The 26,759-nt window shown below is 35.0% G+C and overlaps 4 protein-coding genes and 1 non-coding gene across 9 annotated transcripts; 3 read left to right on the forward strand and 2 right to left on the reverse strand.

Annotated features, from left to right (window-relative positions):
* The first annotated feature begins 1,862 nt into the window (after positions 1-1,862).
* Positions 1,863-5,008, forward strand: LOC111447047 (somatic embryogenesis receptor kinase 2-like). The gene is made up of 11 exons (XM_023086016.1): positions 1,863-2,129; positions 2,208-2,340; positions 2,421-2,492; positions 2,578-2,721; positions 2,866-2,937; positions 3,042-3,113; positions 3,192-3,304; positions 3,405-3,536; positions 3,614-3,955; positions 4,075-4,469; positions 4,543-5,008. The coding sequence occupies exons 1-11, from the start codon at positions 2,042-2,044 to the stop codon at positions 4,855-4,857; spliced, it is 1,878 nt and encodes a 625-aa protein (XP_022941784.1). The 5' UTR covers positions 1,863-2,041; the 3' UTR covers positions 4,858-5,008.
* A 518-nt stretch (positions 5,009-5,526) lies between these two features.
* Positions 5,527-5,598, forward strand: TRNAW-CCA. The gene has a single exon. It is a non-coding gene; the product is annotated as a tRNA-Trp (tRNA).
* A 642-nt stretch (positions 5,599-6,240) lies between these two features.
* On the forward strand, positions 6,241-9,443 carry LOC111447048 (alanine--glyoxylate aminotransferase 2 homolog 1, mitochondrial-like). Its single transcript, XM_023086017.1, has 9 exons — positions 6,241-6,576; positions 6,743-6,973; positions 7,669-7,839; positions 7,929-8,072; positions 8,154-8,333; positions 8,416-8,641; positions 8,784-8,897; positions 8,987-9,073; positions 9,223-9,443. Exons 1-9 carry the CDS (start codon positions 6,328-6,330, stop codon positions 9,264-9,266), a joined length of 1,446 nt encoding a protein of 481 aa, XP_022941785.1. The 5' UTR covers positions 6,241-6,327; the 3' UTR covers positions 9,267-9,443.
* Positions 9,444-9,802: 359 nt separating this feature from the next.
* On the reverse strand, positions 9,803-16,208 carry LOC111447050 (transcription factor TGA4). Of its 3 annotated transcripts, XM_023086021.1 has the most exons (9): positions 16,131-16,208; positions 15,299-15,426; positions 14,869-14,943; positions 14,260-14,319; positions 14,107-14,184; positions 13,965-14,028; positions 11,243-11,514; positions 10,704-10,931; positions 9,803-10,201 (listed from the first exon to the last, which is right to left on the reverse strand). In XM_023086021.1, the coding sequence occupies exons 2-9, from the start codon at positions 15,419-15,421 to the stop codon at positions 10,049-10,051; spliced, it is 1,053 nt and encodes a 350-aa protein (XP_022941789.1). In that variant the 5' UTR covers positions 15,422-15,426; positions 16,131-16,208; the 3' UTR covers positions 9,803-10,048. The 3 variants fall into 3 exon arrangements, with proteins under 3 accessions (XP_022941789.1, XP_022941790.1, XP_022941791.1); XM_023086022.1 differs by lacking the exon at positions 14,869-14,943; XM_023086023.1 differs by lacking the exon at positions 16,131-16,208 and having other exon boundaries at positions 14,869-14,939; positions 15,299-15,357.
* A 2,356-nt stretch (positions 16,209-18,564) lies between these two features.
* On the reverse strand, positions 18,565-24,093 carry LOC111447049 (UBP1-associated protein 2B-like). 3 transcript variants are annotated; one of them, XM_023086018.1, is made up of 2 exons: positions 22,795-24,093; positions 18,565-19,269 (listed from the first exon to the last, which is right to left on the reverse strand). In XM_023086018.1, the coding sequence occupies exons 1-2, from the start codon at positions 24,006-24,008 to the stop codon at positions 19,248-19,250; spliced, it is 1,236 nt and encodes a 411-aa protein (XP_022941786.1). In that variant the 5' UTR covers positions 24,009-24,093; the 3' UTR covers positions 18,565-19,247. The 3 variants fall into 3 exon arrangements, with proteins under 3 accessions (XP_022941786.1, XP_022941788.1, XP_022941787.1); XM_023086020.1 differs by lacking the exon at positions 18,565-19,269 and adding an exon at positions 19,823-20,151; XM_023086019.1 differs by lacking the exon at positions 18,565-19,269 and adding an exon at positions 19,823-20,188.
* Positions 24,094-26,759: the final 2,666 nt, after the last annotated feature.

Consider the following 26,759-nt stretch of genomic DNA (forward strand, 5'->3'; position numbering starts at 1 on the left):
AAAAAAAAAAAAAAAAAAAAAAAAAAAAAAAAAAAAAAAAAAAAAAAAAAAAAATCATACCTTCATTTTTTTTAAAATATAAATAATTAAACTATATTGATTATTTTTAATAAAATGGGTAGACTATTATAGTTTTCTGTTTTTTTTTTTAAGGAAAATTTTAGTATGATTTGAAACCATTTAATAAAACAGCGTATATTTTTATCGTTTTACAAATATGTTTTTCAAAGAAACGTAGTTAAACGAGGTATTAGAGTCATGGCAAGCCAACGACCTTCATCATTATGTTCTCAATACATCCTTGCTTTTATAAAAAGGTTTTTTTAAAAGATGAGTATAAACATATACTTAATATGTAACCTCTTTGTTGTGATTAGATATACATATACATACAACAAAAATGTATCGTAAAACTAAGGAACGTAAAACCGTTTAAAATTGCACTAATTTTCATGAACACAAATGAGTATTTTTTTGTAATAACTTTCATAGAGACCCTATAGCTTGTAAGTTTATGGACAAAATTAACGCACACGTTATATTTTCCTAGTGAAACATTTTTTATGCACATAGATGAGTAATTACCATAAATCATTTCACTTAGTTCATATCAATCAACATTTGCAAGGTCCCATAAAATGTTTCAAAACATCATTTTAATGTATGCACAATCATTATAACAATCACGTAACAAATAATGTAGACCCACCTAAGATCTTAAAACAAAAGGTTAATCTAATAGGTAAATCACTTAGCTTAATCTACCATGTCCTAAATTCTCCAGTAATCTAGTAATTATTTGTCAATTTCTAAAAAAAAAAAAAATCCTAAATTAGTGAGAGGACCAACAAAATTGACGTGGTGAGGTCGAACCAGAGAAATAATAGTAAAACTAAATCATTTATCTAGTTGAGTTTGCTCGAGTTATTATTATTTAAAAATTTAAAAATGATTACAAATAAATAATTAATAAGATGGTTCAATTTAAGCAAAAAAATGACAAAAAGAAGTAAGACACCAAGATAATTAAAACGAATAAATTTGATGGGTGTTTGGAGTGCATAGAATTGAAGAACATGGTACAGAAAAAAAAAAAAAAAATGAACGACAAGAAAGGTGTCGGACCCGTCCTATTTTAAGTAAGGTGCTATCCTATGTATAGCTTTCCACTCATTTTCTTCTTCTTTTTAGATATTATATAATATAAAATAATAATAATAATAATAAAGAAAAAAGGAATTTAATAATGAAAGGAGTGATTAGAGGTTAGGCGTGAAGATTTGAAGCAAAAGTGGAGCCAAACCACTACAAATTGCGGGTCCCACTTAAGGTCGCCATGATTGGAAACCATCATTATTATTATTTTTTAAATAAAAATATTAATAAGCTTTTTCAAATATTTGTAGCGCATGCTTACATTCTTTTAAAAAATTATTACTATTTTTTATATTTTTCTCGATAATTAATAAAATTTTAAAAAATATTCTCAAAAAAATATACATCAACTTTTAAAAATAGTATTAACCCATTTAACTTCTATAGAAGGTTTTACAGAATTATGTATTTATATTTAGACTAAATTTACATATTAAAAATTAACATAATTTTTTTTTTTTTAAACATTATACCTACAAATATATCCAAAACCAAAATAGTGGTGGGCATAAGATGTAAACAAACAGAATCCGAGGTGGCAAAGTGGGCTCCACTGACCCCCCTTCACCGTTGACTAAAAAACAAAATTTGTGTTTTCTTTTCTTTTGTTTATGGGTGTGGTGTCTTGGGTTGGGCAGGCGGGTCCCTGTACCCCTAACCAAAATCACACCTGCCAAAAGCAATTTCCTTTTCCACTCCTCACTCACTCTCCCTTTCACTTTGATTCTCAAAAAGCACTTCCTTCCTTCATTCATTCAACACAAATCAAACCAAACCAAATGTAAAAAACCCCCCTTAATGAGGGTTACTACATTTCCTGCTTTTCTGTAATGTGGGTGTGGCGGCTCCAAGTTTTGAAGTTCGGTGAAATCGCCTCACGGCGGAGATGAAGAAGCGGCTGAATTGGGTTTTGGGCTTGCTTTTGTTCATCTCTATTGGGAAATTCTGTGCAAATGTCTCTGCTACTGTAGAAGGTGATCTCCGTTTTTGTAATTTTTCTTCTTCTGTTGTGGTTAAATTTGACAGTGTGTTGTTCTTTCTATTGTAAGCAGCTACTGCACTTCATGTATTTCGATCCAATTTGGAAGATCCAAACAATGTTCTGCAGAGTTGGGATCCCACCCTTGTGAACCCCTGCACTTGGTTTCATGTCACTTGCAACAATGAAAATAACATCATAAGAGTGTAAACAATTTCCTCTTCCTTTTCCTGAAACTTAGTCCACAATGTTACACAAAATTTACCCATTTCCGCATTCTCTGCAGTGACCTTGGAAATGCTGGATTGTCTGGTAGATTAGTTCCGCAGCTTGGTCAACTTAAAAGCCTTCAATACTTGTAAGCCATCTGCTGTTCTGCTCTTTCCTTAACCATTTTGATACTTATTGTTCATTCCAAACGGGTTCTATGTTATGGATTGTAGGGAGCTTTATGGCAACAACATAAGTGGAGACATTCCATTTGATCTTGGGAATCTGGAAAACTTGGTGAGCCTAGACCTATACTTGAACGCGTTAACTGGTCCGATTCCCGACACGTTTGGCAAGCTCACACAATTGCGTTTCCTGTATGAACATTCATCCTTTACTGTATGAACATTTAGTTCACATCTTTTGTGGTTTTACTCGATGTGTGTTCATGAAATTCACTTCATGCTTCCTTTTTATGTTACTTATGGATGCTTTCTCTTGGTGTATCTTTGTAAGGATAGTCGGCTAAATGACAACAAACTATCGGGATCGATACCGATGTCCTTGACTAATATTTCCACCCTGCAAGTCTTGTAAGTCTCTACATTCTATATCTCATTGCCTTCAACTTCAAATTCATTATTAGTGAACAAGATTATAGAACTCGGCTATAACGTAGTTTAAACATCGCTCGCAGGGATCTATCGAACAACCTTTTATCTGGAAGGGTTCCAAATAATGGCTCATTTTCACTCTTTACTCCCATTAGGTACTTTGCTGATAAATGAATCACACACAACTTTTTTCCTCATCCATATTAGCTGATCTGCTACTGTTATGTTTGCAGTTTTGCAACAAACTTGGATCTATGCGGTCTGGTAACCGGGAAGCCCTGCCCCGGGGATCCTCCTTTTTCTCCTCCGCCACCATTTGTTCCACAGTCGACGTTTTCTTCCTATGGTATTATATGTTTAGAAAGATTATAGAAATAGACAGCTTCTCCATAGTAGCATTCAGCATATATTTGAGAAATCTTAAAACATGCGTGATTGTTCTTTAGAGGTAAACAATCCCAATGGAGCAATTGTTGGAGGAGTGGCCGCTGGTGCTGCTTTACTTTTTGCAACTCCAGCTATCATATTCGTCTATTGGCATCGGCGGAGATCACGAGAGATATTCTTTGATGTTCCTGGTTTGTTTCTGTTGCAACGTATTCGCTAACTCTTACCTTATTTAACTTGCGAGTCACCAAGGCGTTTGCTTATGCAGCGGAAGAAGATTCAGAGCTCAACTTGGGGCAGCTGAAAAGATTTTCTCTGAGAGACTTACAAGTTGCCACAGATAACTTCAGCAACAAAAATATTCTTGGTCGAGGTGGATTCGGTAAAGTTTACAGGGGACGCTTGGCTGATGGCTCGTTAGTAGCAGTAAAACGGCTCAAAGAAGAGCGTACTCCAGGTGGAGAGTTACAGTTCCAAACAGAAGTAGAGATGATTAGCATGGCCGTGCATCGAAATCTCTTGCGACTGCATGGATTTTGTACAACGACAACCGAACGCCTCCTTGTTTATCCTTATATGGCTAACGGAAGTGTTGCATCATGCTTAAGAGGTACGGTTCCTTGTTTTTCCTTGTGAATGTTAACAGTGTCAAGCTCGAGCAATCTCTTTGTTACTTGGAAAAGGCACCTTTATTATGAACTCACAATGTAGCTTGTATATGTTTCATAGAACGTCCACAATCCGAAGCTCCTCTTGACTGGCCAACTCGAAAGAAAGTTGCACTAGGCTCTGCAAGGGGTCTTTCTTACTTACACGATGGATGCGATCCGAAAATCATACATCGTGATGTGAAAGCTGCGAACATTTTACTGGATGAGGAGTTCGAGGCTGTCGTCGGTGATTTCGGTCTCGCAAAGCTGATGGACTACAAGGACACTCATGTTACAACAGCAGTAAGAGGTACTATTGGACATATAGCTCCGGAGTATCTCTCAACTGGGAAGTCATCTGAAAAGACTGATGTTTTTGGTTATGGCATTATGCTGTTGGAGCTCATAACCGGGCAGAGGGCGTTCGATCTTGCTCGACTCGCGAACGATGAAGATGTTATGCTGCTTGATTGGGTACGGAGTCGCGCTCTCAATAGCCTTGACTAACCTCTCTTATTTTGATTACAAAAACTGTGGATGTTTTCAGGTAAAAGGCCTTCTGAAAGAGAAAAAGTTGAAGATGTTGGTTGATCCTGATCTGAGGGACAATTATGATGAAATAGAAGTTGAGCAAATCATCCAAGTAGCACTTCTCTGCACACAGAGCTCACCCATGGAACGACCAAAAATGTGTGAGGTGGTCAGAATGCTTGAAGGTGATGGCTTAACGGAGCGATGGGAGGAATGGCAGCGAGTCGAGGTAGTCTACCACGAAACCGAATTGGCATCTTCTCAAACTTCTGAATGGATGGTCGATTCAACCGAAAATGTTCGTGCTTTCGAATTATCTGGTCCTAGGTAACTTAAAGTTTCATCATTTCTTATTTCTTCTTTGATTTAGAGTGCTCACTTTTTTGCTTCACAAAACCTGTGTATATGAACCTACTTATAGAAAAATATGTCTACACATAGCTGAATTTTCTGAACTGTTTTTATCTAATTCTCTTTGATTATAGTTTATTATAGGTGTTGTTTTACCCTTTAGAAAAATTATTTGAGGAGGTGGTAATGATGGGACTGACGGGTTTACAAGAAATTGCGAGATCTATATTCGATAATTTTAAAAAGGTAATCTTATTGTGACGGTCTCATTGAATAATTTGTCCTACTTTAAATTTTACTGATATATTTTTAGATCTTTATTACACGTTTTACAAGTGAAGAATGATAAAATAATCATTTTTTAATGTTCACGTTAGAATTTAATTCTAAAATATATAAATAAAATTGGTAAAGAATTAGAAAGCCATTGTCTTTTAAATATAAGAGGGAAAATTACAAATATAAATAAAAGTTTCTTAATAAAACATTCGAAAAGCTAAATGTATATTTGATATAAATCTATAAGAAAGGAAATAAAGGAGAAACTAAATGTCAGAATCAAATTGCTAATTTTAAGCATAATTTAATCAATTAAGATAATAGATAAAATATACGAATATTTATTAAGATAGCAATTTCATCAGCAAACGGATCCGTGGCGCAATGGTAGCGCGTCTGACTCCAGATCAGAAGGTTGCGTGTTCGATTCACGTCGGGTTCACTTTTTCGTTCTTTTAAACTCATTTTTCAAGAAAGTTTTCCGATTTTTCTTTCTCGACTTTTTCAAATTTTATTCTATAAAAAAATTAATACACAAAATTTGAACTTTGGTGAGCACGCAGGCAACTAAGTTGAATTATTTAAATTGGGTAACGGTGGGTGTAGGATTGAATTATGGAAGAGGTATCTTTAATAACCTAACTTTGGAAATTAATTGCATCCACTCATCTCTCAACTAATCACAATTATCTGACAAACTAAAAAAAAAAAAATAATGAACAGTGAGGTACGTGTGGGTTTCTCCTGTTTGACTGGTTTTCTATCACTAATGTCGTTGTAGACATCTATTAAATCAAAAGGAGACGGAGAGAACGAGAAGCCCTAGAGATAGCACACGAGTCGAGAGAGACGAGAGAGAAAAAAATATTAGACACGAAATAAAAAATTAAAGAATTAATTATTTTCAAATTTAATAAATTTATTAAACCCATGTGGGAAATTATTTAGGTGATGGCCACTACTAATATTTAATCTTTGTTTTCCATTATCTTGTTCAGTAGTTTGAACCATGATTAATCCGGATTAGACTGTCGGCATCAGCGTGATGAAGCATCTACTCATCAACATGCTTTTAAAATACACAAAAGCCTGACACAGCGACGCACAGAGCCGCCATTTCCGGCAGAAACGCCAAAATCTCTCTTCATTTCGGAGCTCGGAGGGATCGGCCATGGCGTTTCAGAGGCAAATCTTGAAGAACGCTCTACGAGAGGCGAACTCGAAGGCGTTCAATGGCCGTTATCGTTTTTCCTCTTCGGTTCATTCTGCTTCCTCTGCTACGGCGGCTGCCGACCTCAAACCTCTGCTTCCGCCGTTTGATTACGAGCCGAAGCCGTATAACGGACCTCTCACCGATGAAATTTTCCAGAAGCGGAAGAAGTTTCTTGGCCCTTCGCTTTTCCACTACTACCAGAAGCCGGTAATGTCTCTGATTTCGACTTCTTGTTACTTGATAATTGATTTTTGCCGCTTTCTCAATAATTTTGCCCTCCTAAATTTTCATGTGAAATTTCTTGCTGTGTGGATGCCCTCGATATTCTTCTGAAACTGATTCTTCTGTTACTCTTACCTTCTTACTTCAACAGCTCAATATTGTAGAAGGAAAAATGCAATATTTGTTTGATGAAAATGGAAGGCGTTACCTCGATGCTTTTGCTGGAATAGTTACTGTGTCTTGTGGGCATTGCCATCCCGATGTTTTAGCCGCAGTGAATGAGCAGAACAAACTTCTACAGCATGCTACAACTATATACCTACACCATGCAATTGCGGATTTTGCCGAAGCATTGGCAGCAAAAATGCCTGGAAACTTGAAGGTCTATTTTCTTTCTGAACTATTAAATCATATTAATTTATTTTAGCCATGGATGATTGATGTTGAATTCCTAGATTTGGTGGATCTTTTCTGGAACACCTCTTTTCTGGAACACCTCAGGCTTATCGTTAGCAGATATTGTTTTTTTTGGGCTTTTCCTTTCGGGCTTTCCTTTAAGGTTCGAGTCTGATGGGAGAGGTTTACATACCTTTATAAATAATGTTTCGTTCTTCTCTCCAACCGACGTGAGATCTCACAATCCACTCCTTTCGAAGTCCAGCGTCCTTGCTGACACTCATTCCCCTCTCCAATCGATGTAGGATCTCATAATCCACTCACCTTTGGGGCCTAGCTACCTCGATGGCACTCGTTTCTCTCTCCAATCAATGTGGGATATCACAATCTACCCACCTTTAGGCCAGCATTCTCACTGGCATACTGCCCAGTGCCTGACTCTTATACCATTTGTAACAACCAAGTCCACCACTAGTCGATATTGTCCTTTTTAGGCTTTTCCTTTCGGGCTTGCCCTTATGAAAATACTTCGTTCCCCTCTCCAATCGACGTGGGGATCTCACATTTTCATCTTTCTCAACTTTGGTGATTGAATTATTATTTCATCACTTCTTGATTCTCCTTATCAAAGAACATCCTACTTTTGCATTGCTTCAAACTTCTGCTCACTTGATTTTGCAGGTTGTCTATTTTGTGAACTCTGGGACAGAAGCAAATGAATTAGCCATGCTTATGGCCCGTCTATACAGTGGTAATCTTGGTATGATTGCATTGAGAAATGCATACCATGGAGGAAGTTCCAACACAATTGGTCTGACAGCTTTGAACACATGGAAGTACCCAATACCTCAGGTTTCTCCCAGAGTTCAATCTCCAGTGTTATAATTCCTATGATTTGCCTGTCAACTCAATTATATTCTGCAACTTGTGGCACCTTGCAGGGAGAAATTCATCACGTTGTAAATCCCGATCCATATCGAGGAGTCTTTGGGTCAGATGCTACTAGCTATGTCAAAGATGTTCAAGATCATATAGATTATGGTACCTCAGGAAGAGTTGCTGGATTTATAGCCGAAACAATTCAGGTTTGTTTTTCTGATATCTGTTGATCTTGATAACCACTTCTACATGAAATTGAAGATTCATTTGGTTTTTGGTTATCTCAGGGTGTTGGAGGGGCTGTTGAATTAGCACCCGGATACTTGAAACATGTTTATGACATTGTTCGCAAGGCTGGTGGTGTTTGCATTGCGGATGAAGTTCAAACTGGCTTTGGTCGTACAGGAAGCCATTATTGGGGCTTTGAAACACAGGGTGTGATTCCTGATATAGTAACCATGGCAAAGGTATTTTCCCTTTTCCATCCGTGTTGGAACAGTTCATATTTTGAAACTCATCCCCAGAAGTCCTAAGTAATGAACTTTTCAGGGCATTGGCAATGGTTTACCATTGGGAGCAGTGGTGACAACGCCTGAAATAGCGAGCACAATGGCTCAAAAAATTCAGTTCAACACTTTTGGAGGGAACCCAGTTTGCTCTGCTGGGGGACTTGCAGTTCTAAGAGTTATTGACAAAGAGAGGCGTCAAGCACATTGCGCCGATGTCGGTTCACACTTGCTGAAGCGATTAAGATCTCTCCAGGAAAAATATGAAAGTAAGTTCTCTTGGACTTGGTCTCTTTTAAAACTTCACCTTTCTATCTACTTCCATCTAATACTTCTTGGGATGACATTTCTTGCTTTCTTTTCCCTTGGCGAGGAAATCATCATCTCATCTGATTAATGTATATTTTCCAGTCATAGGAGATGTACGGGGAAGGGGATTAATGGTAGGTGTAGAGCTCGTTACCGACCGGAAGGATAAAACCCCAGCAAAGACCGAAACTGCAGTATTGTTCGAGAAACTAAGAGGTACACTCTTCTCTATTTTCCAAAGAAAGTAAAGATCAACTGAGTATCTTAGGCTGTTGTTCTAATGACCCGTTTCGTCCTGATTGAAGAACTGGGCGTTCTCGTCGGGAAAGGAGGTCTGCATGGCAATGTATTTCGAATAAAGCCCCCCATGTGTTTCACCAAAGATGATGCAGGTATGGTTATATCTTCTAACAGCATATAGTAAATTTCTGATTACAAATAATGAAGCAACATTTTGGGATAGTGTGTATTCTGGAAATGAATATTTATGGAGTTTCTGAAGTAAAGATGTCTTACACTCATACTCCTTCAAAATGTGCAGACTTTCTTGTTGATGCTTTGGACTATGCCATGTCAAAACTGTAAAGGAGGTACAGAAGCCAGATGCAGTGTTGTTGTATGTATCAAAATAAGATATTTGTAGGAGCTGCTACTTGTATTGTTCATTAAGACTTCGAAACGTCCAAGAACAAACAATTGGAAGCTGCACGCGTTTCTCGCTTTAGCCTATTGTCTATCAAATGCCTTAAATTTAACAGCTTACGTACAAAATTGATGACGTGATAATATACATTTTTAACCGATGACTAGATTAGTTTGGAAGAATAAACTTAAACTACTATTTATAAGTTTGGGATTTTAAGAAAATAAATACAATTATTTTGACTGGCACAAAAAGAAAATCAATAGAATTATTTGATGATATCAATGTTTGGTAAGGAATCCTCACCATTGACTAATTTGAGAAGCCCAAAGCCTAACTTTAATACTTAATTATATGAAACTAAAAAATTCTACTCATGAAATTGCTAATTATTGTAGGAATTGAACTAAATCAGAGATCTTAGCGCGAACTGTACATATTTTTCCCATAGCATGAAGGATTCAAAAAAGAAACTTTGAACCCAGAAGTTCCAATTTGAATCAACTAATAGAAAATAAAGGACTAGTACCTTCACAAAGCACATACATTTACACTAGAAGAATTACGAAGATGGATTATATCGACACTAAATAGATTATTTTCAAGACAACATGGCATTACTATATAGTTAAAAAATTGATCATATTTACAAAATTTCCCTAGTAAGATTCTTGATATTCAAATGGGTGTGGTAACTTTGAGCTTAAATTTTTTTGATGATAAACTATACAGGCCCACAAGGACGGTTAGCCCAAAGTGAGCTCAACGCTCGGAGTCGTTGGAAAAACTCTCCTAGAGTAAGAAGACCTTGAGCAGATTGCCGAGTTGTTAGAATTTTGTACATCTGTTGTAATGTTTCCTGCCGTAGATGGTCAGCCTATTTGGACATTGGAAAAGAGAGAAGAAAAAGGTAGACGATGTTGATGAAATGCTGAAGAAGACTGAACAAAACTCTAGATCATAAGTGTACAAGTTATAATCTAAGTCGATTGAATTTGATTCTTAATGAGATAGGAATGCTGTTCTGATAGAAGTGGGAATATTATTATGTATTTAGCTAAAGAGTTGTCAGTGGCGATTTGCTATAAATGAAGTGAGGGAGAAAGAATGAAGGTAGGCAATTATTTAGCTGCTTAAGGCATGAGTACGAATACTAAAGACTTCATCTTTATCATTCAATATTGTTTTAGCTATTCAGATTCTATTAGAACAATCGAGATGATCACTAATCTCTAGGAAGCCAAAGCTGCCCTAAGGCCAACTTTAGGAGACATTAAGAGGTAGATATCATCAGGGCTTGGACTTGGGCCACGGAAGGTTAAGATGACCAAAGAGAATGTTAAAATAACACAGTTCATGAACTTGAGATTAAATGTTACCTGATTCACAAAGCTAATGAGTGCTTCTAATCTTTCGATTGCAGCGGTCATCTGTAGGGGATAACTTCCTTCATCGAGTTGACTAGCCACTATGCTCTCAAATAGGTTTTGTTGTAGTTTTTCCATACCTTGTCTTAAAGCATCTTCTGCTTGTAGACATGATTTCCTAAGGCTACTAGTTTCCGAAATTTGTTGATCAGTCAGTGTCTCCAGTTGAGGTATCAAGACCTGCAGATCACACACTTTGTGATCAACATTAAACTGAAGGGGCTATGAGTTCATTATATATCTACCTCGTGTTCTCGTTCTTGAATATTGAAAAGACTTTTCGAATTTCAAATTTCATGATATCAAATATTGAAGGCTCATGTAGTGGTCTAGTATTTTGTAATAATATACACATAGAAACCACTTTATATTAAGCCATGTTTGTTATTCATAACTAGAGCCAAAGTCTAATCTAATTGGAAGATTGGCTTTGTTTTCTTTGATGTCAACATTTTACTATGATTTGCCAGTTACATTAAATGAGAACATACCTTGAGAAGTTCTGAAGGGCGAATTCCTCCTATCCATAAGAAAAGTCTTTCGGCTGAAGTTTTCCACATGCCTGACATAATGTAAAAAACATCGGTTTTTGCAGCTTTGGCTTTCATGTGAAAAAATTTGAAGTAGTGTCTCATTGCATTTTCTACAAGTATTCGAAGCTCAATATCAGTGATATCAGCATGCACAACATTCCTTAGATCACAAATCTGCTTGTTCTGCTCTTCTACCCATTGCTCGTACTCTGATTCAAATGCAGGGATGACTACAAAACAAATGGTGAGGATTATTCAAAAGATATGTGTGAATGTTTGCTGAATCCACCACACCTAAATGGTGTGAAAGTTATCTTATTTATAATCAAATAAATTACAAGGATATGGAAATAGTAATAAATGGAAATAACAATAAATGGAAAGATACCTGTAGTAATAAGGCAAATGTTAGATATTTGCCTTATAATAAAATATCAAATCTAATATATATGGTAAACTATAATTTATTACTAAATATCCTTAACACCCCACCGCAAGCTAAGCGTCGGATTTAAACGAACGTGAAGCTTGAATCTGAAAAATTCAAAGAGGTTGAGAAACACTTTTCGTGAAGATGTTAACAACCTGGTTCAGAGGAGGCGTAGAGAAACACTTTCTTGGCCATCGAAAACTGCAGAGAGATCGCCGCTCAGCGGCGATGCTGCCTTGGCTTCGGTGAGAATATGTCTAACCCATGAAGAGGGATTGTCGCTTAGCGACGATGCTGACTTGGCTCTGGTGAGAATATGTCTAACCCCAAGAAGTAGCAGGGGAAACCTAGAGCAAGGGACAAAGACAATGTTGAAGCCGGAAGAGTCGCCACATTGGGGCGAAGGAGCCAATTTTGGCGAGAAGGGCAGCTGGAAGAGTCGCCACATTGGGGCGAAGGAGCCAATTTTGGCGAGAAGGGCAGCGGCAACTTGGTTGGCAAAGATGCCAGTGCGGCGCCCAGATTCCAAAGGTAAATCTCTGCAGAAGGTCAATGGGCTTATTGAGATTCTGTATATTTTCGAAGAGGAATGCTGATGAAGATCCTAAGATTAGGGTTTTTGTGAAGGATGAAGAAAAATTGGGAAGAAAATGAAAGAGGCTATGTTTGGAAAAGGTGAGGTTGTATGTACAGAGTATGGCGAAGGATGATTTGGAGGTCAAAAAGGTGGAGCCGAAGAATAATCAATCGACTCTGCATGTGACAGCCATGACGACTGCCCCTGCGGCATCAAAGACAACAGTGGTGGTGGAGAAGAACAGTAGAAGATTTCAAAAGCCATTGAAAAGAAAGGATCTAGGTTGCTAAACCAAAATGGCTCTGATACCATGTGAATGTTTGATTAATCCACCACACCTAAATGGTGTGAAAGTTATCTTATTTATAATCAAATAAATTACAAGGATATGGAAATAGTAATAAATGGAAATAACAATAAATGGAAAGATACCTGTAGTAATAAGGCAAATGTTAGATATTTGCCTTATAATAAAATATCAAATCTAATATATATGGTAAACTATAATTTATTACTAAATATCCTTAACAATATGCATACTAAAGGTTGAGGTAGATTGCAAGTAAAAAGAAGGTTCGAAGGGGAAAAAAAGGTACATGGCTCATAAATACTCAATGAGGCTTATAAATAGCACAAGAAACAAATTTGTCGAAGGATGCAAGTAGACAAAAAGTACTGTCTATAGAATAGACAAATTCTTAACTGTTCTCTTCCTTACAACTTCACAAGCATTTTTGTTTTTATCCCGTTTTCTGAAAACTCGAGTGTCGGGAACTCACTCGTTGTGTTACAGCTATGGTTCAGCTTCCACTAATGTAAACATCACAATCCCACCGCTAGTAGATATCGTCCACTTTAGCCTGTTACGTATCGCCGTCAACCTCATAGTTTTAAAACGTGTCTATTAGGAAGAGGTATCCACACCCTAATCAGAAATGTTTCGTTCCTCTCTCCAACTGATGTGGGACCTCACAACTAACTTAGAAGGACGTTTCAACTATCAAAAGCTAGCTTTGGGAGACGACAAAAATACCAAGTCATTAAATTTCCAATTTGGAGGCTTCACTTAGTACTTCGAAGGACATCTCCAGAAGTTTCAATCTCTTAAAGCCGAGGCATCCAACATCACTACATCACTAGAATATCAGCGTTGTAGGCACCAAAAATTCCAAAGTCTTAACACCAAGCCCTAGAAAGCAGGTGATCCTCAAGGAAAATAATCAAAAGTTGCTGGGAGACCAGTCAATCTTGATATAAAGATATGAAAACTAAAAGGCAAAGATAAGAAAACTTTTCCTAAAGCAGCGATGAAACGTGCAACCACCTCCAATGGGAGAAACTGGCTTTACCACACATCAAGTACTTGACTAGAAGAAAAAGCTCAGACACATCCCAACCTTTACAGTTTACGATGACCCACATGCTGGATTCAGATTGTGGACTTTATATTCATCAGACATTACGACAAACACTTGACCTGCAAAAACTTTGGCCCCATATCACTTCCCCTAATTTTACGCTCTCAAATAAATCTCACATCCTGTAGCTTCCAAATCTCAGTCATCACACCACCAAAAAATAATCAATGAAGGATCTATACAATATCGACAAGACATTGGAGAATCAAAGATAAGGGCAAAATCGAAGAACGATTGGGAAACCAAAAAACAAACCTGAATTTGTGGTTCCAGATAAGCCCATCTGATAATGATCAAATCGAGATCCAGCAAACAGATCCTGAAGATAGATAAAATTCCATGAAAAAGTTAAATCAAGGGGTAAATAAAATCAATTAGGAGCAATTATCGTTCGTACTTGTTGCCTTGCTTTTTCAAGCTCTTGCTCTAATCGAATAAGTCTCAAACGGCTCGTTTCCAGTTGCTTAATATAGGCCTGCGAAGGGATTTGCTTCAGAAACCCATTACACTGTTTTGTGATTTCAATTGAATGTAGAATTTCGATTCATACCTTCTTTCGTATGCGACTTTTGCGGGCTGCTTCCCGATTTTGGGCGAGCCGTCTTTGAATCTGCAATCGAGTTTCAACTATCATATTCATGGTTCTTGTATGCTTCTCACTTTCACGAAGAACAAAATCGAAGTTTTTTTTTAGAGCTACAAGTTTTAAAAACATTGTAAAAAACTTGATTTTAAAGGAACAAAATAAATATTTCCATACTCCAAATATTTATTATTATTATTAAAATAAGCTAATAAAAACAATATAATATAATTTTATAGCAACAATATTTTAACCATTAAACTTAGAACTTATCTACTAATTTGAGCATACACATATTCTCAACCGAAAGAGATGTAGATGTTCTTTCCTAAAGATCTATTCTCGATTAATATATTTTATTTATTTATTTTTAAAATGTAAAATACTCGACTATGAATTTTCAACATACTGAAAAAAAAAAAAAAACTTTTTCGACTTGAACAAGATGCTACTATTATCTTAGTTATTTGAGTTAGGCTCGAGTTGACTAAAAAGATTGTTGATTTAACTATTCTCTCTTAAAAGTTAATTTTATCTTAAAAATAAATTGTATACAATAAAATTTTTTGGTCGTACCTTATCCATACGTTTAGTATCTTCTTGATCATAAATATGAGGATCTCCCAACGAACCAAGTGAAGCATCATCTGACTAAAGAATATTTGAAATGTTAAATTATAAATTTAATCTAAATAATTGGGAGAAAGTTGGATATAAAATTGTTTTTTCTAAATTATTTATGAGGCTTTATCAAAAATCATTAAGACAAAAATTTAATTTTAATTTTCTTCCAAGAAATTGTGAGAAAAAAACAATTTTTATTTTAAAAAAATGTTATCACATATAACTTAAAATATTTTCAAAGCTTTCCATGCATTAATGTTTTTTTTTTTTTTTTAACATAAAAGAATCAACTTTCGCTTGTTAAAGCATATATAAAGATCAAAGGTTAGAAATTCAAATATTCCTCCATAAACTAAATGGAAAAAAAAATGCAAAGAGTTACCTGGTTCTCGAGTTTGGTATCAACTTCCATAATGAGAGTTGATGATGGTACATCTAAATTGGCATTGCTTCTAAAAGTGTTCCCCCACATTCCAAGCTTGTTGACAGGTTCGTACAATCCCATTCTTCCTATACCGTTATATTTAGTGGATCATGAGTTCATTATATCGAATCCTTTTAGCTACTCATAATACATCGTCATTAACTAAATCATTAGAATATTTATTAAAGACAAAATAGTTATTCCCAATTTCTCTTTTTTTTTTTTTTTTTTTTAAGAAAACGTCTGAAAGGATGATTTCAGAAGGTCACCGTTAAAAGTATTACTTTTCTTAAAAAGTTAAAAAAAAAATTACAATTTTAACGGTAAAGTAAAAGAGTTTAAATTCTTAGAAAGAAATATATATATTATCACGTTTGAGAATATTTTTTTAATATAATTTTTCTTTACATATATATATATATATATTATATAAAGAAGATAAGAAATAATGCCCATTAATTTAATTAATATTAAAATAAAGAACCGCACATATTCTTGACAAGTGGGCAAACAGTTAGATGAAAGAAAAAGGCAATATTTTCCCGGAAAATGGAAAGCTCAGCTAACGTTTCCCTCCAACCAAACACTCCTAATTTAGAAAATCTTTAAACGTAGTTACACAAGACGTTAATAATTAATCTTCTAAGCTTATAGCATCACAAATTCATAAATTCACGAATTGAAGTGGAAACTAATCTTATTTGGATCAAAATTGAAAAGAGAAACAACGTAATCGTATTCGAGGGGCGAGGGATCGGATGTTCGCTTGGAGAAAGTTTGAAGAACGAACCTGAAAGAACAGAGCGAGGACGAGATGTTTGGAGTTGGAAGTACAAAATTATGAGTGTTGAACAGAAACAACATAGCCTAAAAGGAAAAGGCGTCAAAATCTCTCATCTGCTGCTTCTTCTTCTTTGGATCAATTGCTATCTCTTTCTTCTTTCTCTCTCTAAAAAGGATATATATATATATATTGAAATGGGTCAAAGTTGAATCTGATTGGATTTTCATGTGTGTGGGTGTTTGAAGCAGAGGGCGTCTTACACATGTCATGTCATACTGTTCATGGGTTACAAACAAACTTAGTTATTCAAATTATAAAAAAAATTTAATTAAAATTTAATTTTAAATATAAATAAAATGTTAATACTTGAATAAATAATCAATTAAATAATTATGAAATTAGACAAAATTAAAATAAATAACATTAATTAATCTTAATCATAAAGAGTATATAATTAAGGTTAAGGAAGATAAGACAAAGATAAAGATAATATATGAGTTCTCTAAAGTTGCCCAAGAATGTGGAGATTGGGGCCACCCAACCAACCAACCAATTTCCGTAATAGCATCTCCCACCTTCATGCCTGCCATTTTGTTTGCCACCTAAATTATTGTAATATCAATATCCCTATACATAATAATAATAATAACAACAATATAACCTTTTATTTTATTTTATTTTAAAAGTACGTCCGATACTTTTATGTTTACTTGTTATCTAGAACAACTTGAGCAGTTTTTCACACGCAAAAATATTGATAATGTATTAAAAAAAGTAGAAGGAAAAGATAAAACATAAAACAAAAAGAAAAGAAAAGAAAATGAATAGTTAGTCGTGATAGAAAAATGATACGTATATAAAGTAAAGAGAGACTGAAAGGGAAAGACAATTAAGATTTATTTAATAAAAGGTTGGGTTAAATTGGGTTGAGTGTTGGGATTCCATTGTGGTTTTCTTTTTTCTTTTTTTTTGACATAATTTTATTTTGTTATTACTCTCTAAGTGGGTTTCTAAAGTGGCTTCCCACTTACAGTGTCTTGTTCCTCTCTCATTCAACTCTCTTACTTTCCTAGATTCATGAACAATAATGAGAATTTAGATTCCAAATCACTTTCAACTTCGCTAGTTATGCCTTTTTTTTCTTCTAATTTTTTTTTATATAACTTAGCTTAATTCTAAGCTAAGTTTGTAATTTTATTATATCAAAGTGTTGGTTGTTGTTGTGAAAGTGGTGTTTTGCTTAAAGAGGTGGTAGATTATTATTTTAAGTTAGGTAAGCTATATATGTGTATTAATACGGTTCAATTTGTTAAGATATTGATTCGTAACTTTTTTTAATAATAAAAAACATTTTAGGAAAATAAATTTTTGTCGTTGTTGACAAAATCTAAATCGGATAATGTATTTGACCTACACATGTATAAGTAAAATTAATTTGGAGGACGTGGCTTATAAAAAATTCCATGAAGTTATGAAGATGCTCACAATAGACTCATAGGTTAAAATAATGATAATAAATTGAAGTTTGTAGTGCGTACGCCTCCTAAAAGGTATGAAAATATGCACAAAATTTTTTTTTGAGTCAAATTATGATGGTCCATCGGGTATAGAGATTGAAGGAAGCTTGACTTGCAAGACCTATCTAACGAATAGGGTCGAAAATCTATATATATATATATATATATATATATAATAAAAGAATGTTGATTGAGAGATGGGTCAACTGATTTTAATTATGGTGAAAATGTGATAAAAGCTAGTTTGCATACAAATATAAATGAGTATCTATTAATTTTTCTTTAATAAATTTTGAGATATGTTCGTAACCAAAGTCATTGGTTGCATGCAAATTATTATAATAATTATTATTACTTAATCAATTTTAATAAAAATTAATTTAAAAAAATAAAACAATATTTTAACACATTATTTGTAGCATATTGGTCAACCCAGAAGTCAAAGCAGTTTCTGTAAATTTATTTAATTTCATTTTGCGTTCCCATAAAGATGTTTTAAATTTAAAAGGAAAATTCGTTGCGTTGTCGGCGAGTATTCGGACTTGAGGAAAATATTGATTTCCATTCAAGGAAATTTGAGTTCCGGTCTGCGGAGAACGCAAAAAATCCAGTTTGTAACGGGAAAAAGAAAAAAAAAGCCCTTGCTATTGGACAAATTTTGGCCATAAACGTCATTTCAATAATTTTTGGTCTTTTAGAATATTTTCACACATTTTGTAATTTACATAATTTGCATCTAAAAGAAGGGAAAAAAAAACTAAAATGGGGAAAAATACTATTAAGGATTTAAAGTTAATTCAAAAAATTATGCTATTAAAGTAATGATATTAATAATAGAAAGTCAAAAAAAACATCTTTAAATTAGGTTAAAAATGAACCAAATTGCGAATGGTGTTATGTTCTTGTTTTAATTCATATTATACTTATTAATAAATGAAATTAAAATAAAATTTAATAGAAACAAAAATAAGTAACAAGATTTGTAAAGAAGAAGATGCCATCGGACGTGTGGTTCCATATGATTCACTTTCAGCCACCCACCTCCTTAGTCCTTAGCCACCGTACACTTCCTTGGTAGCGTAGTGCTTGCCCAGGCCCAAACGGCCATTTTGCCTCACAAGAAAGCCAGAATCATAAAGCAAGTTACAAAGAATAATAATTATTATTATTATTAAAGAAGTAAATCAAGAAAATTAATTAATGGGAAGTTTAATGCAAATTCAAAACATGGAATTTAGTAGCTCAAATTTGCCTAATTTTTTAGCTCCTATTTATATCTTTACATTATAAAAATAATTTTGAACATTTTACAAAATCAAGCAATAGCTTATTTTTCTTTTCCAAAATGGTATGCGTGATTTATTCTGAATGTATCATTTCCAGTAAAATCAACTGAAAAAGAAAAAGAAGAAAGATGATGTGATTTGGAGTGATGGCATCAAACGAAACTTTAATTTGAATGAACAAAAAAGTGTGTCCATACCTTAAGCATCTCAATTAGAATGATGCCGATCTAATCTTATCCCATATTACCTCATTCTGCTCCGTCCATCATCACCACCAGCTTGCTTTCTTCTGTACAACCTTCTCAAATCCCGTTTCAGTATCACTTGTTACCAACTGAAAAACTTTGACAATCAAACAACCCAATTCACAGTTCAATTGTAAGAACCAATTCGATGAAAACTAGGGAAACAACAACATGGAAAATATGAACAGGCAATGACAACAATGAAGGCGATGAACAGGGAAGAACATGAGAATGGAAGTAGAGGCAAAAAATGATGAAAGTGAGTGAGAATGAGGATGAAGGCAAAGAAGCAGTGAACACTGCTACCAAAGCAAAGGAAAGATCCTCCACTACTAATCCTGAACCAGCATCACAAGAACATAATATTATATTCACAGTCTAGAAAATTAACAGAACAGTAGGACCGAAGAACAGTTTTAAACTTAGCCAGATAATGAGCTTCTCATCTCATCACCCCTTTTGAATCTTTTAAGAAAGGGATTGCCCAACAAGATTAATTAGTCCTAAAGATTGAACTCATACTTTAAAAGGAACTTAATTAACACATCCAAGAGCACACGAAGGTAACCTCTATTTATTATTATTAGTCAGGAAAGATAATAACTAAGAAGCCCAAGATTAAGAGACGAAGGTACTGGAGGAAAAAGAAATTACACCAGAAAAAGTAATACTCAACAATAAATATAAAAAACTTTTAAAAGATTAAAAGTGATATCAACAGAGTAGAATTATAAAACATAGGATGACTAGTGCCCGTCAGCAGGTTCTTACTACATAAAAGAAATTAGGAGAGGGGAGGACAGAATAAAAGGAGAAATAAGGGAAAACAAAAAAAAGGAAACAAAAGGAGTTGTAGGAAAAAGGTATCAAATCCATATCAGCCCAAATGAAGCTCTTAACATAAACTTTCCCAAAAGAACAGGTTCATTCATCCACAAGTTCGGCAGCACCTCAAACGCAAATATGGATTCCCAAGCATCTAAGAGAAATAAGACAATGCAAACTAATAATCTGGCCTGTCAAATGAAGACTCCCATCAAAACAATGAAGTTGAAGATTTAAATAAGAAAAATGAAACCAAGAAATCCGAAAGAAAAAAAAAGAGAAGAAAATATTAGAAACCAAAAATACATCCACAATATTACTAATAACTAAATACAACAAAATCAGCAGTTTCCCAAATAGATACAATCAGATGAAGGATAGCAAAGGGGGAAAAAAGAAGAAAAGGAAAAGATCATCAAAGGGGAGCATAAAAACCATTTTAATTAAGTGTGATTAAAGTAATCCGAAAGTAATACTTAAAAAAGATGAAGACCAAACCAAGTAGGCTCAAAATTAAAAGAAAAGCAACATCTAATGGGATCGATTTAAGAATTCGTGATCACAAGGAAATACAATAATATTATTATTAATAATAATAATAAAATAAACTTTTGATGAAGAAGTCAAAAAGAAAGAAATTTTACAATAAAATATCACTTTTCAAATCATCGGAAGACCAGGAAAAAATCTGAAGGAAAATAAATGTAAACAAGACATAAATCAAATTAGAACAGAAAGCTAAAAACAATTGTGGCCCGCGGAAGAACTTTCTTTCTCAATTTAGGTTTGGGCGGAGTGAAGTTAGAGTAGAGCTATCATTAAAAGTTGGAGATAGTTGGTGTGAGTTTGATATCTTAGTGATTAGATGGCTAGAAGTGTTTTTCCTAACATTTGCACTATTTGGTGATCAATAAAAATCATTCTAAAAAAATCAAATTGGTTTATAAGTACTTTTTTTAAGAAACATTTGGAAGTTAGTTATCCAAAAAGTCATTTTAAAATAGTATATGGTAATCTGCATTTGTAGAATCACTTTGAGAAGTAATGCAACCAACACATAAGTGGTTTATATGTACGTAAGTAGGGGCCATACAGACCGAAACACACAAGAGACTTCATTAAGAAAATTGCAGGAACATGTAGGGGCCATACAAACCCAAAAATAATAGTTAAAAAAGAAGAGAAAGAAGGAAAGGACGAACAAGGTCAAGCCAATCAAAAAGGGGCCGTCGTAACCACACTTGGAAAAAAGAGCTCCGACTGTTGATAATAGAAATACATTAAACAAAAAAGTAGGAAAATCACTGAAAAACTTATTAGAAAAATACAAGGGAGAGTCAATAATGTGAGCCCCCTTTGAACCTCCTCCCTATACTCTTCCTATCTTGAAATATCCGTTCCTCTCCCCCAAGATAGGAAGAGTATAGGAACGGATAATTTGTCAGTGATCTCTAATTCAAACATCAACACCCAAGATACAACCAAAAGAAACAACTATCCCAAGATGTTTTGGCACATATCGCAGGAAAAAGGTAATTCACTAGCTAGGATACCTTTATCGAAACACTCTGGACATCTTTAAGGATTTAAAAAGCTTTCACCCTATTAATATAGTAACTATAGAGGGCTCTATCACGAATTAGTTGAACTATCATGAATAAAAAAACTCCAGGACTTGTTAATCTTACTTGCTTTGGTGTTGAAAATGAATTGTAAGCCAGATCCCTATGTTGGCTATGTAAGCATCCAGTCTAAGACCCTCGACACAAATAGATGCCTGATGAGCTCCATGCAAATTATTAAAGTAGCTCTAAATAGTATTGCTTTTATACCTATTAAAGATGTCAGCAAGCTTCATTGTGAATTTACTTAGACCTCACCTCAACTGCCATGAAATCAGCTTTTAAGCGAATATCTGCTCCTTTGTTGCATGCCAACAAGAAAAGCCTAAAAGTATCTAAAACACATAAATACTTTTCTATACCCTTTTTTTACGGTAACTATGCGGCCAAAATGAACCTAAAAGAGCCAACCAAAGCAAGTAAATTGATTGGCGGGTACAATTTCATAACCAGAAAAATTAGTTTGGTATTAGAATTTGGGTTGATTTGGTCAAATTTGATTAGATTCTTGTACGCTTGGTAGTCCATTGGGGTGGTTTTTTGGTCAAGCAGACAGTTTGGTTTTACAACAAGTCAATTTCGACCTCGTTTTTCTCAAATTGATAGGCCCGTTGGGCATAAATTTTAACTCTAATTGGAGTCGCATCAACCTACACCCTGTAGATATTACCTCTCCTAAAACCTCTTGCATACCACAGAGACAAGGCCATTCTCCTCTAGTTCACTAGATGCAATTTATAACCCTCCTTTCTTACCTCAATCTTTCCAAAGAAGTCTATAATTCTTTTTCGCCCACTTCACTCTCACGACTCTACAAGGCATCCTAAATATAGATAGACAAGACGTTGGGAGTATTAAATAGAGTTGTCTTGGCCAGTGTTCCTGACTACCTTCCGAGAAGGGCATCTTTAACCACCTTATTACTAAGAGGTATACAATAATTAGAAACTCTTAAAATTACAAACTAGTGGTAGCCTTAGGGATTATACGGACCAATTACCTAAATAATAATTATACACACAGGCTGCTGATGATGCCAGTACTAATAGCACCCATTAATTATTAATACATTCTACCTGGCACTATAATTAATGCTAAGCACGAATGGATAGTTGAAACATATAAATGGAAGGCTTAAAGTGCGGCAAGTAAAAAGAATAAGAAACATCTCATACCATAAATATGATGTGTATCCTCCGAGAGACCCACCAGAAGCCGCCGGACCCCGATCCGATACGGCCTTGCCAAGCATTGTGCTCGAATAAATGTGCGGCAACCCCTTCAGTGATGAAGAATCGGACCCGTAAGAGCCTAGCATTGACGAACCACCGGCACTTAATTGGCTTAAGCCATATGAACCCCCACTGTAACCACTCAAGCCAATCCCAGCCCCAACTGAACTACCAACCAGACCCACTTGACTCATGGGAACTACTCCCTGGTTCAACATTCCACCTCCCAAAGCTGGGTTCCCAAATCCACTGCACACAGGATTGAGGCTCGGATGTTGAGCAAACAATGGCAAATTTGAAGCTGTAGCCATGGCCGCCATCATCGGCGGCTGAGTCTGCGCCAAGCTTTGCACTGCCTGCGTCGAATTCTGATTCTTGTTCTTCCCCTCAGCCGCCCTCTGGCAATGCAATTTGTTCCCTTCGAATACTTTGTGTGGCTCCTCAAGAGCCCTCCTCGCACCTTCATTTGTTCTGTAAATAAAAATAGCATAACCCCTCGATTTCCCTGTTTCGGGATCGAAACCAATCGGACCCATCTCCAATTCCCCAAACTTCGCAAAGAACGTCCTAAGCCTCTCAGCATCCACGTTATGGTGCACATTCGCCACATAAATCTTCCGCGGCCCAACCTCCTGACTTTGAGGCGGCGGCACTGAACCCACAGAAGCCAATTGACACGAAGCCATCCTGTTATTAATCTTCTTCCTAGGTTCCTTCAACGCCTTAGTCGCACCCTGACGGGATTTGAACAAAATAAACCCATAGCCCTTAGCCTTCCCTGTATTCTTATCCAAAACCACATTGCAGTCTTCAATTTCACCAAATAATTCAAAAACCGAAGTTAGGGTTTCTTTGGTGGTGTCCCAACCGAGGCCATGGACGAAAATCTTGCGGTGCGTGACATCACGGTCGGCAGCAGCTCGAATTTGGGCTTCGAGATTAGCATCTTTGAGAGCAGTGGTGCAGATGAGCTCGATTAGTTGGGTCTTGGAGAAGGGCTCGAGGAGTTTGGGAAGATCGTCCAAATCGGAGTCGGAGGCATCGTCGTGTGGCTGAGAGGAAACGGGATCATCAAGCTCGTTCTTGAGTTTCTTATCGACCTTGTTGTCAGATTTCTTGACCAGCTTTCTTTTGGTGGTTTTGCTGGTTCCCTCCATTGGAGAACTACTGAGTCCCTTCAATTGAACAGAACCAACTCTTTGAGAAGAAGAATCAAAATTTTGCGTCGAGGCGGTCTGAAAAAAATTGGAATTTCAATATAAATATTTGTTTTTTTGGATTAAATATAAATATTTATTACAAATATAGTAACCATCCGATTTCTTTTAGTATACTATTAATTATATTACTTTTGAATTTCTAAATTTAGTTTACGTAATATTTACTTGAAATTGATATTTATCTAAATGAGTTAAATAATAATCATAATAATTTTATTCTCAAAATTTTAAAATAAAAATTAGATTAAAGTTAATAAAAACACAAAAAATACTATAAAATATTTTCAAAAATACCTAAAATTTTTACGGAAAAAAAATATCATTACCCTTCGTTTTAAGTAATAACTATTAATATTACTTTTTAACTTTTAATTAAAAAAATTAATCTTTAAAAATTACTTAAAAAGAATTTTAACATTTTAAATTTTTTTTTTTTTTTTAAGAAATAAGAAATTGTCTACGTTTAACATTTTATAAAATTTAGTTTTAATTTAGATTTCATTTTGTTAATCCTCTACTTCCTTCTTCACTAAATGCTTTAAAATAAAGGAATAATTATTCTATTACGTAAGCTTCTCACGGGAATTGTGTAAGTTTGGGCTTAGTTAATTTTGGGCCCAACTATTTAGTTAATTTTGGGCCCAACTGTTTAGCTAATTTTGGGCCCAACTGTTTAGTTAATATTGGACCCAACTGTTTAGATTGGACTTCGGCAGAATAAACTCTATTCTTTCATTGTAAACAAACTTTCAATCACATATTTTCTTTTTATACACTTTTTAAAAAAAAAAAAAAAATCAAACTTTTTATATCATCCAAACACTCTCTTAATAGCTAATAATTTTAAAATTTTTATTTTAGATTTTATCGGTTGAGTTTTAGTTTCAATTTGGTCACTATGATTTTTAAAAGTTTCGAATTGATGGTGAGTCTGAAAAAATTGTCTTATTTTAACTAAAAACTTTATTTTTTAAGCCAATGTCTTAAAGCAATGATTAAATAAATAATACCTTATGTAATAAAAAAGAAAATTTTAAGAGATTAATTTAATTTAAACGACAGGACTAAAATGAAATTATGCCTAAATAAAGGAAGCGAAATAAAAGTTTTAAAATGATAAGAGGACTGCGACACCACCACATTATTCAATATCATATAGTAATACTGAGTTGGGTTATAAAGGTGAGCAATCCAACTTGGATACCAACAACAGCGTGGCTGATAATTAAGGAGATAAGACCCTCTATTATGGGGTGTGTGTGTGCGCGCGCGTGTTAATTAGAAAATTTTAAGCAGTGATTAGATAACAATGTCCACATAGGCAGCTTCCATTTGAATAAACTGCATCTGAGGTGGCATCATTTGTGGTTACTATTTAATAGTTATGCCATTGTACTGCCACTCAGAAAAAGGCTAAGCCATTAGTTATTCATGTTATTTCTGAGTCTGTGTGTGCTCCTTCCACTTCAATTTGGTGACCTGAAAAATGCCTTTCTCCTCCTACGCACCACTGTTCCTTCTCGTTCCTGCTTTTCCAAAAACCATCTCTAACTCTTTTTTAAAAGTTAGGTTTTTATGTAACCACACGGTGACCTTAATTAAAGAGCGGAACAAAACATTCTTTATAACCATGGAGAAATCTCTCCTTAACATTCAAATGTTGAAATTATGAAAGGCTAAAACGAACAATATCTACTAGCGGTGGACTTAGATTTGTTACAGTTTTTCTTTTAGGATAAGTAGTTCTTCTTATCCATCATCTTAGAACTAAATTTGGTATGCTTGTGTACTATGTAATAAATGATTTTTTGATGTATGTTGTATGTGCATGTGATGCAAATGTACGATAACAATCACCTATTTAAAATCAGTGATGCCCAACTATTTTAGTTGGTGCCAATTCCCATGAGTAGAGGTAAAGTCTTTCAAGACATACAAAGCGGCTATGACTAACATGACCCTCTTCCTCAGGGATCCCAGATGAGGGAATCTTAAGAGAGCCACCGACTCCAACTACCGTCCATATACGATACTCGATCTGACAAACTACCTATCCTACCTTCTTTACGTTCTGGACAGCTCATATTTGTTTTAGTAGAGTGTTTCAGTGGCATGTTTGAAATTTTTTATTTAGAGAAATAAAGAAATGGAGATTTAAAAAAGTCATTTCTTCTTTTGTGACAAAGACAGTTGAATTGATTAAGAAAATGAAAGAAGCCATATTGGGTTTGAAGCATGGGGTTTTATTTATTTAGAGCGACCCTAACCAAAGCATGCATGCTCTATAAATACAACCAACTTCAAAGCTTCTAAACACACCAAAACCAAAACCAAAACAACCTTCTTCTTCTTCTTCCATTTCCAAAACCATGTCATCCATCGGAGCTTCCTACGCCAAGATTCACCTTCTACAGAAGCAACAGAAGGAGAAGCTCGAGAGAATGGAAGCGGATCGAATATCCCGGGGCGAGGCCGTCACTGCCGCCAGCTCCGGTGGCGGTTCTTTGCTTGCAAGGAAGAACAAAGTTCACCCGGGAAGCATTGCTCCGGCAGCTGCTGCCGACAGCTACAAAAACAGGACATGAAGTGTGCATGTATGTGGCCTTCATGAACTGGTTTTCTTCTTTTTGTGTCTATAAAATTGAAAAGCTTGTTTTTTTTTTTTTTTTTTTTTTTTTTTTTTTTTTT

Source organism: Cucurbita moschata, unplaced genomic scaffold, assembly GCF_002738365.1.
Source record: "Cucurbita moschata cultivar Rifu unplaced genomic scaffold, Cmos_1.0 Cmo_Scf00009, whole genome shotgun sequence".
Classification (NCBI taxonomy): domain Eukaryota; kingdom Viridiplantae; phylum Streptophyta; class Magnoliopsida; order Cucurbitales; family Cucurbitaceae; genus Cucurbita; species Cucurbita moschata.

Bases quoted from the DNA above. Each gene is read 5' to 3' on its own strand.
- LOC111447047 (XM_023086016.1), top strand. From the start codon at position 2,042: ATGAAGAAGCGGCTGAATTGGGTTTTGGGCTTGCTTTTGTTCATCTCT. The intron at 2,341-2,420 runs GTAAACAATTTC...CATTCTCTGCAG, and splicing joins GAAAATAACATCATAAGAGT to TGACCTTGGAAATGCTGGAT. The intron at 3,956-4,074 runs GTACGGTTCCTT...TATGTTTCATAG, and splicing joins TGTTGCATCATGCTTAAGAG to AACGTCCACAATCCGAAGCT.
- LOC111447048 (XM_023086017.1), top strand. From the start codon at position 6,328: ATGGCGTTTCAGAGGCAAATCTTGAAGAACGCTCTACGAGAGGCGAAC. The intron at 7,840-7,928 runs GTTTCTCCCAGA...GGCACCTTGCAG, and splicing joins GGAAGTACCCAATACCTCAG to GGAGAAATTCATCACGTTGT. The intron at 8,642-8,783 runs GTAAGTTCTCTT...TATATTTTCCAG, and splicing joins TCTCCAGGAAAAATATGAAA to TCATAGGAGATGTACGGGGA.
- LOC111447050 (XM_023086021.1), bottom strand. From the start codon at position 15,421: ATGGGATTGTACGAACCTGTCAACAAGCTTGGAATGTGGGGGAACACT. The intron at 14,029-14,106 runs GTACGAACGATA...ATCTATCTTCAG, and splicing joins TTGAAAAAGCAAGGCAACAA to GATCTGTTTGCTGGATCTCG. The intron at 10,932-11,242 runs GTATGTTCTCAT...TGTGATCTGCAG, and splicing joins GCCCTTCAGAACTTCTCAAG to GTCTTGATACCTCAACTGGA.
- LOC111447049 (XM_023086018.1), bottom strand. From the start codon at position 24,008: ATGGAGGGAACCAGCAAAACCACCAAAAGAAAGCTGGTCAAGAAATCT. The intron at 19,270-22,794 runs GTATGAGATGTT...TGATTGTCAAAG, and splicing joins GGATACACATCATATTTATG to TTTTTCAGTTGGTAACAAGT.